A 12,021-nucleotide genomic window follows, 5' to 3' on the forward strand; every position below is an offset into this window, starting at 1 on the left:
GGGTTCCATTGCATAAGTGGCACCTTTGTACAAGGCGATCAAGATTGTGCCCTCACCACGTCCGTGTTGCTAGGTGTTTTACTAGGAGGCACAGCTTAGAATCACTGATTCGAAAGGCGCGACTGTGACTAGCATGTCCTTCATGGAGTTCGCCGGCATCTTCTCTATGTGTGATCGCAGGCCTTGAAGAGAACACGTAGCACCTGTTGACAACTGTTGACACCTGTTGTCCTCCTGTAGTGGTGGTGCTGTTTCACCGCAGCGCGAAAGGGGTCACTGCAGTGCAGACACATAACTTCGCATTTCCGGTTGTTCAGTAGTCTTCTCACATGCAGAGCATCTGTTCAATGATTTGAATGCATTAGCCGATCCGCTGTGTGATTTCACCACTGTGTCTTGGGTTTCCTGATGTAGGCTTTGGGCTTGGGAATAAAGTATGTCTCTTTGAGCTTCCAGTGATGTCTTTTGCATGTCTGCGACTTTTCATCTTTTTATTCTTATTCGTTTCATCCTTTCCCTTTGGTTCCAAGATAAATGTTTTCTTTCATTTTCTAGCCACTGCCAGCGTAGGACACTTGCTGTAAGTAGCTAGGAGCGCGCCAGTACAATTTGCGCAAAGTTCTCGCTGCGCATGCATGTATTGAAATCATGCAATCCTCCGCATCTCTTACGTCACTGCTCACCACAGCAGTCCTTGGCCACATGTTCATAGCGCTGAAACTTCAAGCATCGAGGCGGTGTCGCAAGATAATCGATGGTCTCATGTCCTGTGAGCCTCAAGTTTATCTTTGCCTGGGAATACCAGCGAACGCTTCACAAGGCTATGATATGAGATATGTTATGTAAAACGCTACGTTCTAGTTCAGCTAAAGAGACTAGGGAGATAGTTTTGAGAGAAATTCGACCCATTATTGCTTAACTTCTTTCTTCATTTGCTTTCGACATAAGTCGGTGTTTCGTTCGTGTGCATACCATTCGACTACATTTAATGAGCTAACCCGCCGTGGTTGCTCAGTGGCTATGGTGTTGGGCTGCTGAGCACGAGGTCGCGGGATCAAATCCCGACCACGGCGGCCGCATTTCGATGGGAGCGAAATGCAACAGCCGTGTACTTAGCTTTAGGTGCACGTTAAAGAACCCCAGGTGGTCGAAATTTCCGGAGTCCCCCACTACAGCGTGCCTCATAATCAGAAAGTGGTTTTGGCACGTAAAACCCCACAATTATTATATTTAATGAACTAATGTTGTCTTTGTAGCGGTTGTGACCACAGTAGTGAAGTTCACCTTAACGCCATTTATTGCAAAAATCACCACTCAACTTCGACTCGTTCTCATTTTTCTTACGAAGATAAACAGCTTATCACGAGCAATGCGAAAGCAACAAATATAGCGAGAGCAACAAAAATTGACCTGAGCATACATTACTTTACTGACGAGGGACTAATGATGAGTGTGACATACCAGGTTACATTCTTGAGACATGTGGCAGTCTATGAAGTGGTCTGCAGCACTCGAATTGGCAAGCTGAAACGAGAAATTGGAGCTGCATGAGTATTGTGTTTCTACGCATAGCACAATGGTCGATGTGATATTTTATTAATTGGTGCTAATAAGCAACTTGGGAAAAATAGCCCCTTTTGAGGGCTTGCACCATGGATTACATTTTCTCTAGGTCCCTAAATCATGTCTTCATCTTTCGGAGGTGACAGATACATTTTTCTAAACAAAAATTGAGGAGCCATTCCGCTCTGTGAAGGTGGATGGCCAGCGAAGCTGTAGCACATTACACAGGGTTAGACAAAGGTACATGTATTTATATTCGTCATTTCGTAATGGTGTGTGGATGGCTTCGTGATTACTGCCATATATCCTGATTGGTTCGGTTACAACTTAGACAGATTCTTAGCGAAACTTCAATTTATGCACGACATGTCACTTGAAACCAAACTTTCCTGGCACGAACTGAGTCAACCATTTCTTATCTGGTTTTGAACTGTCCACATTGAAATCTCCAGCGATGATCACAGGGGTGGTGCCGTCACGTCTAACACCTGCAAAATGTGTGGTCAAGGAAATTCTCGATAACACACTTGAGTGTCCTTCGAGATATATACACAGGGGATATCATAATTTAGTCATTCGTTTCAACGGTAGAGTCATCCCCACTGTATGTTACATTGTCAACTTACGATTCAAGGGCGTATCGTTGCACATACATGTTATTTGCGTACGTGTCAATGCCTCCTGCTCGTCAGTTCATGTGCAGTTCACAAACGATTCTAGCATACCAATCGACTTGAAACAAAGCATGTTTATTTAACTTTTTTTCGTTATTGTTCTGCCAAATGGTTCCTTGCGTTCGTAGTCGATTGGCCTCGCATTGCTGTTAGGATCGTCTTTTTCGGAAAAATTGTAATGCGCGCTGCATGCCAGCGCGAATACGCCACCACATCTGACGTGCTCCACACCACTTTCGATGCGAACGATAGTGCATGCGTGTGTGGGAACGACGTTCCTTCGAAGACTGCACCCTGCAGGATCACTCTGCTGGAAATAAGGGTGATCATGCACGATCACCCTGCAGGATCATCCAGCAGGATATAAGGATATAGCTGGTAACATACAGGAATCCTATGTCATTAGGATTCAGGTCTTGTTGGTAAACTTAATCAGAGGTAAAAATTGAAGCTCATGCAGGCCTGCGCCCCTACATCCATTCATGATGACAAGGAAGTCGAAAGCTTCTATGAAGACGCGGAATCGGCAATGGGTAAATTCAAAACAAAATACACAATACTGATGGGCGATTTCACTGCCAGGGTAAGCAAGAAGCAGGCTGTAGACAAGTCATGGCATAGGTTCTAGGAACAGCAGGGGAGAGTTCTTAGCAGAGTGCACAATGGAATAATATTCCGATATTGAATACCTTCTTCCGGAAGCAGGATAGCCGAAAGTGGACGTGGAGGAGCCTGAATGGCGAGACTAGAAATGAAATACACTTCATACTCTGCGCTAACCCTGGCATCACACAAGATGTGGACGTGCTGGGCAAGGTGCGTTGCAGTGACCATAGGATGCTAAGAATTCGAATTAGCTTAGTGTTGATGGATGAACGGAAGAAACTAGTACATAAGAAGCAGATCAATGAGTTAGCGGTAAGAGGGAAAATAGAGGAATTCCTGATCAAGCTACAGCACAGATATTCGGCTTTAACTCAGGAAGAGGACCTTAGTGTTGAAGGAATGAACGACAAATTTATGGGCATCATTAAGCAGTGTACAATAGAAATCGGTGGTTATTTCGTCAGGCAGGATACCAGTAAGCTATTGCAGAAGACGAAAGATCTGATTAAGAAACGCCAATGTATGAAAGCCTCTAACCCTACAGCTAGAAGCTAGAATAGAACTGGCACAACTCTCCAAGTTAATCAACAAGCGTAAGACAGCTGACATAACGAAGTATAATATGGATAGAATTGACCAGGCTCGCAGGAACGGAGCAAGCCTAAGAACAGTGAAGAAGAAACTAGGAGTACGCAAGAATCAGATGTATGTGATAAAAGACAAAGCCGGCAATATCATTGCTAATTTTGATGAGATAGTTAACGTGGCTGAGGAGTTCTATGGAGATGTATACAGTACCAGTGGCACCCACCACGATAATGGAAGAGAGAATATTCTAGAGGAATTTGACATCTCAGAAGTAACGCTGGAAGAAGTAAAGAAAGCCTTCGGAGCTTTGCAAAGGGGGAAGGTAGCTGGGGAGGATCAAGTAACAGCATATTTGTTGAAGGATGTTGAGCACATTGTTCTAGAAAAATTGGCCACGCCGTATAGGCAATGCCTCATGACGTCGAGGCTGCCGCAACCTTGGAAGAACGCCAACATAATCCTAATCAATAAGAAAGACGACGCCCAAGTCTTAAAAAAATATAAACTGATCAGCTCCGTTGCCTACAAAGTTTTTACTAAGGTAATCGCACAGAGAATCAGGAACACTTTAGGCTTCGGTCTACCAAAGGACACAGGCAGGATTTCGTAAAGGCTACCCAACAATAGACCATATTCACACTCTCAGTCAGGTGATAGAGAAATGTGCGGGACATAACAAACGCTTATATATAGCTTTCATTGATTACGAGAAAGCGTTTGATGCCGTCGAAACCTCAGCAGTCATTGAGGCATTACGGAATCAGGGTGTAGATGAGCCGTATGTAAAAAATACTGGAAAATATCTATAGCGGCTCCACAGCCACCGTACTCCTCCATATAGAAAGTAACAAAATTTTAAAAAGAAAGGCGTCAGGCAGGGAGGTAGGATCTCTCCAATGTTATTCACAGCGTTTTTACAGGAAGTATTCGGAGACCTCGATTGGGAAGAATTGGGCATAATAGTAAATTGAGAATACCTTAGTAACTTGCGATTCGCTGATGACATTGCCTTGCTGTGTAATTCAGGGGACCAACTGCAATGCATGCTGACTGACCGCGAGAGGCAAAGCAGAAGGCTGGGTCTATGAATTAATCTGCGGAGAACCAAAGTATTTTTTAACAGTCTCAGAAGAGAACAGCAGTTCACGATAGGCAGCGAGGCACTGGAAGTGGTAAGGGAATACACCTACTTAGCGCAGGTAGTGACGGTGGTTCCGGATCATGATACTGAAATAATCAGAAAAATAGGAATGGGCAGGAGTGCGTTTGGCAGGCATTCTCAGATTATGAACAGCAGGTTGCCATTATTCCACAAGAGAATAGCGTATAACAGCTGCGTCTTATCAGTACTCACGTACGGGGCAGAAACCCTGGAGGCTTGCGAAAAGGGTTCTACTTAAATTTAAAACGACGCAATGACCTATGGAAAGAAGAATGATGGGTGTAACGTTAAGGATAAGAAAAGAACAGATTGGGTAAGGTAACAAAGGCGAGTTAATGATATCTTAGTTGAAATCAAGCAAAAAAAATGGGCATGCACAGGATATGCAATGAGGAAAGAAGATAACCGATGTTCAATAAGAGTTACGGACTGGTTTCCAAAGGAATAAAAGCCTAGCAAGGGGCGGCAGAAAGTTAGGTGTGCGGATGAGATTACGATGTTTGCAGGGACAACATGGCCAGAATTAGGACATGACCGGGGTAGTTAGAGAAGTATGAGGGAGGCCTTTGCCCTGCAGTGGTCGTAACCAGGCTGATGATGATATATACAAAATAAGTCTTAGTAGTTGGAGTTGGAGTTTATTTCACCAAGGTGATTCAATGTTTATATATTCATACATGAGGTAAAGATACAATGTGTGGTGTGGAGTGCGGGAAAAAAGCTGCGACATAAATGCAGCTTGACTGGCCCCACATCCCAGCAATACAAAACAGAAAAGTAACGGCATTCGTAGTCATGGAAACAAGTAAATAGGCACATAAATACATAGTGAAATTGGTACGATAAGGAAATATAGGTACACCAAAACGAAAAAGGCATAAAAGTTTGTACTCCTCGAGAAGACAGAAAAAATTTGCAAAAGTGCAGCATCTCATGCCGCATTTTTTGCTCAAAGAAAACACAAGAAGTACATCATGTCAGTAAAAAAGATTGGACATATCCTGTCGCGAAAGAAGGCGTAATCGCTCTAATGAAAAATTGAACTTATTTAGTATGTGGGGGAGTGAATATTTCAGCATTTGGAGACCATAGTTTGTTCGGCATCGAGGAACCTTCCAATAATCGCTCTGTCTAGTAGATCGAGACGAGGTGCTGCGCTCTAGGCATGCTATGGAGGTAAGATTATTTTTTCCTTTGTTAAATTCACTTTTCAAGGACACTAATAAACAATATTCATACATGTTATCAAATCTTAATACCTTGAATTTGTTGAATAAACACGAGGTAAGTGCATTATATTCGGCATTTGCTATGCAACGTAATGCATTTTTTTGATGCGCGAGTGATTTTTGCTTAGATTGCATGGTGCCAGTGCCCCACACCAAAAGACCATAGCGTAGCTGTGAACAAAAAAAGCGTGTTATAGATAGTTAACATCTGAGTAGTCGACAGAAATGATTGACATCTCCTAAGCATGCCTAGTGCCTTACTTAGCTTTTTTCTTGCAATTTCACTATGGGAATCCCACAACATATGTTCGTGAAAAATTATTCCGAATGCTTTAGCTGTCAAAGAAAAATCAATCGCGGAATCGTTCAGGTATAGCTTTGAAGTAGCTGTGTACGTTGTTCCCTTCGATCGAAACAGAACAGCTTTGGTTTTTAAGCAGTTGATTTGTAGGGACTTTACGTTCGACCATGCATACAAGTCACCTAGTTTCGCGTTTGCTGCTGAAATAATGCCATTTACGTCTACACCTGTGAAAAACAAGGAAGTGTCATCCGCATACATGACATATTGGATTGTCTGGTTTATGTTTGTAATGTCGTTGATATAAGTAATGAAAAGTAGTGGCCCTAATATACTACCTTTAGGTACACCTTGAGCAACTTTTTGCAAGGACGATTGTTCTGTGTTTATACTTACACACTGTAGCCTATTGCTCAAATAACTGGCAATTAAATTCAGTGCAGTGCCTCGGATGCCGTAATACGGTAATTTTTGTAAAAGGGTATTGTGACTGATCCGGTCAAAGTCTTTAGAGAAGTCAACAAATATACCTAGTGTAAGTTTCCTGTCCTCTATAGTGCCTAATATAATTTCCTTTTGTCGTAGCAATGCTACCTCTGTCGACAGCCCTGACCTAAAACCGTACTGAACTGGCGTAATTACCGAGTGTTTTGTAAAGAAATTAGATAATCTCAAGAATATTAGTTTTTCTATGGGCTTTGAAAATATTGGTAGAACGGATATGGGCCTATAGATTTTTAAATCATTTTTGTCTCCCCCCTTAACCAGTACTGTAACGTTTGCATGCTTCATACATTGTGGGAAAATACCTGTGCCTAAAATGAGGTTATAAATGCATGTTAAAGGGACGACTAATATATCTATAACAAAACAGATTGGAGCGGTCTTCAAACCGTTAATATCTTCCGATTTACTTTTCTTGAGTTTTTTTGAAAACGCACATAACCTCATGTTCATCTGTTGGGGAAAGATAAACCGATGAAGCTACTTGTGGGGCGGACATGTAATGTAGTGCAGTGGTGTCACTGACGCTGTCTACCGACGAAGTAAGGTGATTATTAAATTTCTCAGCCAATGCTTTGCCCCTGTATGTTCGATCCCCTTCAGTTGCCTCTTCTACAGTAAAATTAGTTTTATGTAATGTGGTAATTGAATTTAATTTACTCCACATCTCCTTAACACCTGCAACACATTCGAACATGCAAGAATAATAATTGCGCTTCGCTATTTTGATAAGTTTAGTTAAATTATTTCTATACTTCCTAAACGAATCCAATGTGTCTGGATCGCGATTTTTCAGGAATAGTTGATGCATTCCATTTTTCTTATTAATCATTTTTAACAGTTTCTTTATGACCCATGGTTTCCGTGAACGTTTCGACTTCTTTATTTCTTTATAGGGAAAATATCGCTTGTAGATACGGGAAATTATCTCCTTAAAATTGTCATATGCGGCGTTTGCTGATGAGCACGAGAGCACTGTTTCCCAACTAGTTCTGGAGATTTCGTCTCGAAACTGCGAAAGAGAGTTTTCAGTTTTGTTCTGGCACCGAAATTTATAGGTTGGCTTTGATTCAATGTGACACTTGTCAATAACAAGATATATCGGCAAATGATCACTAAGTGTAATGTTAATTGTCCCAGGAAAGAGGCTTTCACGTGGTAAATTTGTAATAAAAAGGTCCAATAACGTGGCGCTCGTTGCTGAAATGCGAGTTGGTTCGAGTACCACATTTTACAACAAATACGAATTAAGAAGCATGGAAAATTCCGCTTGTTTTGATGTATTAGAAAGCATGTCAATGTTTAGATCCCCACCTAGAACTAAATTGTACTGATGCATATTAACATAAGAGAATATCTCATCTAGGTGCTGAAAGAACCCATCTAAATTGCCGACGGGTGGACGGTACACCACAGCGAAAAGAAACTTGCCGCATTTCAAACATATTACCTCAACATCCGATGTACATGAAGATAGGTCATCAAGCAGTTCATAATTTATGCCTTGTTTAACAAGCATACATACGCCTCTACCTCTTCTAAGCGATCTGTTCAGGAAAACTCCGCTATAACCTTCTAGATGCATGTCATCATTTGCCGAAAACCACGTTTCTGTCAACATAAGAACAGAAAAAGAAAAATCGATATCACTACGAAACATACAGAATTCATCCTGTTTGCCATGCGTTGGCTGCATATTAAGATGAATAAAAGTTAGTGGTGAGTCGCATTTCTCGACCTTTTCATACCTTAACACTGACGGACTAATGCTAAAAGTGCTGATTTTAGTTTCTGAGAGGTCAACAGGAAATCGCGCATTGTAAAATCAGAGTTCATTGCGAAAGCAATTTTGCGTTCGAACAACAGTGCAACGACAAAAGCGACGACAGCTATCCCTGTAGAACCAATTCCACAACCCCGAACAAGATAGGCTGCATAAATGAAAAAAATTTAACAAAAACAAAGTACAACACCACGAGCTTTGGTATATCCTACGAAAATAGAAATAAGTAAAATAAATTTGCCCAAACAATTTATACGCGAAAATGCTGTTTTTGCATGGTAAAGCAAAGATTTCATGAACCAACAGAGATGCAATTTCATGACCATGCGTGGTACTTGACCTACTTGGCAACAGAAAATAAGCATGAAATAAGTCACCGATGTTTTCTTTTGCAGCAGCGCCGTAATATTTGTGCCCATAACACAAACCGCCTCTTTCGCTACACCGGTTTCAGGAAGAAGCGGTCATTTTGTTTACATCATCACTGTTTTCAATTTTGATCTTAGGTGCGTTACCAGTCTGCCGCGCAAAGATTTTTCCATCGCGCACCCAGACATACTTCCAACCGGTCTCGCGCTTGCACGCCGTAGCTTGACCAAGAACTCGTTTCAATTCGGGGCACAGATGTTCGTTTACGAACACTGCTGATCGAGAGTCAATGTCGAGATCAGAGCACTTCAGGCCTACTGCGCGTGCACTCCTCAAAAAGGCAACCCGCCTTTGTCTCTGCTCGAACTGCAAACTACATTTTTTTTTGCTTGGGTTGTGTGCCGTCGGAACTCTGTGCGTTCGTCCGATATCAGTCGCAGCAAGTGGAGCGCCCACCTTCTTTCCAATTTTTATGACCATTTCAAGTAGGTCTTCGCAGGACTCGTGCGGAATACCTTTGATTTCGACATTTGCCCTCCGGGAATACTGCTCAGCCCGAAGTATTCTGTTCTCATGGTCATTTACCTGCCGTGCGAGGTCAGAGCACTGTGCCTTTAACGCATCATTTGAAGCTCTCATGGCTTGGTTTTCATTCCTAATTTGTTCATACTATGTTTGCTATGTCAAAAAAGATTTAATATCCCTTAGTTCCTTGCGAAAGTCTCGCTCGATTGTGTCTTTGAAATTCTTGAACTCCGCCCTAAGTTCACGCTTCAGCTCATCAAGAAGTAATCTGATCTCCTTCGACATTCTTAAAACAAATAGCTAAGCCAAAAAACACAAGTTGATACAAGCGGCAGCAATGACAGCAGCGGCAAGAACAGTGAAAATCAAGAAGTGAACCGATTCCCAACCTGCGTGAAAGGTGCGCAGAGTCCGTGAGCACACGTGAAGCCTGCTGCCGCCCTTGCTGCCAAGTGAAAGAGCAGGCGGTGCGCTCGGTGCTTTTGTAGGGTCCGTACAGCTGAGCCAGCGGGGCAGAAGGGACAGTGCCGCAGTCGAACTTCCGTAACTTGAAAGGTGATGCTAGCGTAGGAAATGCACCTTTCCCATCCACGGCGATGAAGTCCGAAACGATAGCGAAGCCACCATAGCCGGATTGCAGGATAAGGTATCAGCAACATGCCTGCGTGAAAGATGCGCAGAGTCCGTGAGCACACGTGAAGCCTGCTGCCGCCCTTGCTGCCAAGTGAAAGAGCAGGCGGTGCGCTCGGTGCTTTTGTAGGGTCCGTACAGCTGAGCCAGCGGGGCAGAAGGGGCAGTGCCGCAGTCGAACTTCCGTAACTTGAAAGGTGATGCTAGCGTAGGAAATGCACCTTTCCCATCCACGGCGATGAAGTCCGAAACGGTAGCGAAGCCACCAGAGCCGGATTGCAGGATAAGGTATCAGCAACATGCCTGCGTGAAAGATGCGCAGAGTCCGTGAGCACACGTGAAGCCTGCTGCCGCCCTTGCTGCCAAGTGAAAGAGCAGGCGGTGCGCTCGGTGCTTTTGTAGGGTCCGTACAGCTGAGCCAGCGGGGCAGAAGGGGCAGTGCCGCAGTCGAACTTCCGTAACTTGAAAGGTGATGCTAGCGTAGGAAATGCACCTTACCCATCCACGGCGATGAAGTCCGAAACGATAGCGAAGCCACCATAGCCGGATTGCAGAATAGGGTATCAGCAACATGCCTGCGTGAAAGATGCGCAGAGTCCGTGAGCACACGTGAAGCCTGCTGCCGCCCTTGCTGCCAAGTTAAGGTGGCTAACCACAAACAACCCGCAGCAGCCAGTCTCGCGATCTTCTTTTTCCTGTCTTCATTCATCCTTCAGTAATAGGACCCCCGCATGGTGAAGCGCCGTCTAGGCTCACGGTAGGCGAAGAACTGCGAGCGAAATATGGCTTAAGATGCGAAACCTTCACGACGTCAACAGGCGATGGACTTCAGGATGGATAAAACTGTAACGGCGCGATCTCGTAATTGACGTCGTTAACCTGACATAGGACTTCATAAGGCCCTGTGTAGCGAGATAGTAACTTCTGGGAGAGGCCGACCGAATGACATGGTAACCAAAGCAGCACCCAAGGACCTGGAGAGAACTGAACATCGCGATGGCATTTGTCATAACGCTCTTTTTGCAGATACTGGGAGGCTAATAAGTGAGATCGGGCGATTTGACGCCCCATGTAGGCGCGATCGATGACTTCGCTAACGTGCTCAGAGGCAACGCGCGGCACAGAAGGTAGCACGCGTCTAAGGGCAATGCGGGGTCGCGACCATACAAAATAAAAAAGCCTGAATATTGTCGGTGTCATGTCGGGACGATTTATACGCGAATTTCACTTAGTCCAGGGTGGCGTCCCAGTCACGGTGATCGTTGGAAACGTACATGGACAGCATCTGGGTGTGTGTTCGGCTGAGAAGTTCCGTAATGAAGCAAGGTTTGGGTACCGGCTAGTTCATATTCTATTGTATCAATCGTCACTTATAGCGCATACATAGATGAGGGACAAAAAAGGACGACGTAAGACCGTTCGTTTTTGCGTGTTAGGCGGTGGACAGCTTGCGCTCAATGGTAGAAGAGTGGAGAAAGTTGGCCATAACTCGAGACAAGAACAAGCGGCCGGGGTCTGTAACTGTCGAGGTGCACCGTGATGGAGAATGACGTCGTGAAGGAGAAAATCGGCGAGGTCTGTTGCGCAAATAGTCGGCAAAACGCCTTTGTTAACGCGTAGCGTGTCGTGTTATCAGAAGCGACGGCGATCCACCTATTCCCTCTAGTCGTCGTCGGAAAAGGGCCAAGCAAGTCAAGGCCAACACGAAAGAACGGTTCAGAGGGAAGTTCAGTTGCATGGAGTCATCCAACAGGTGGCAGGGCACGTTACTTCAGGCGCTGACACAATTCGCAAGTGTCAACATTATGACGCACAGAGCGGTAGACACCCAGCCAGAAGAACCACCGTCGTACGTGTTCGTAGGTACGCAAAACTCCAAGGTGTCCCGCGTTGGTGCATTGTGAAGTTGTTCCAAACCGACGGATCGCGGATGACGAGGGAGGACAAGGAGGAACTCGGGCCCATCAGGGTTGATATTGCGACGGTAGAGGATGCCGTCGCGCAGCATGAACATGCGGCACATGCCGTTGGTGCTGCCAGATTGCACTCCGGCGATGATCGACCGTAAGGATTCGTCGCGTTGTTGT

General features: G+C 44.4%; 1 protein-coding gene across 4 annotated transcripts in view; it reads right to left on the minus strand.

Moving 5' to 3' along the window:
• LOC135907116 (uncharacterized) overlaps positions 1-12,021 on the minus strand; it is a 288,229-nt gene that overhangs the window by 193,341 nt on the left and 82,867 nt on the right. For 2 of the 4 annotated variants that reach the window (XM_070522689.1, XM_070522688.1), the window contains exon 2: positions 1,462-1,524. In XM_070522689.1, the coding sequence (XP_070378790.1) occupies positions 1,462-1,482 (21 nt within the window). In that variant the 5' untranslated portion in view covers positions 1,483-1,524. Of the gene's footprint in view, positions 1-1,461; positions 1,525-9,693; positions 10,415-12,021 lie in introns of those variants that run through there. The other 2 variants (XM_070522687.1, XM_070522690.1) reach the window with 2 other exon arrangements.

This window comes from Dermacentor albipictus, chromosome 7 (genome assembly GCF_038994185.2).
Source record: "Dermacentor albipictus isolate Rhodes 1998 colony chromosome 7, USDA_Dalb.pri_finalv2, whole genome shotgun sequence".
Lineage (NCBI taxonomy): Eukaryota > Metazoa > Arthropoda > Arachnida > Ixodida > Ixodidae > Dermacentor > Dermacentor albipictus.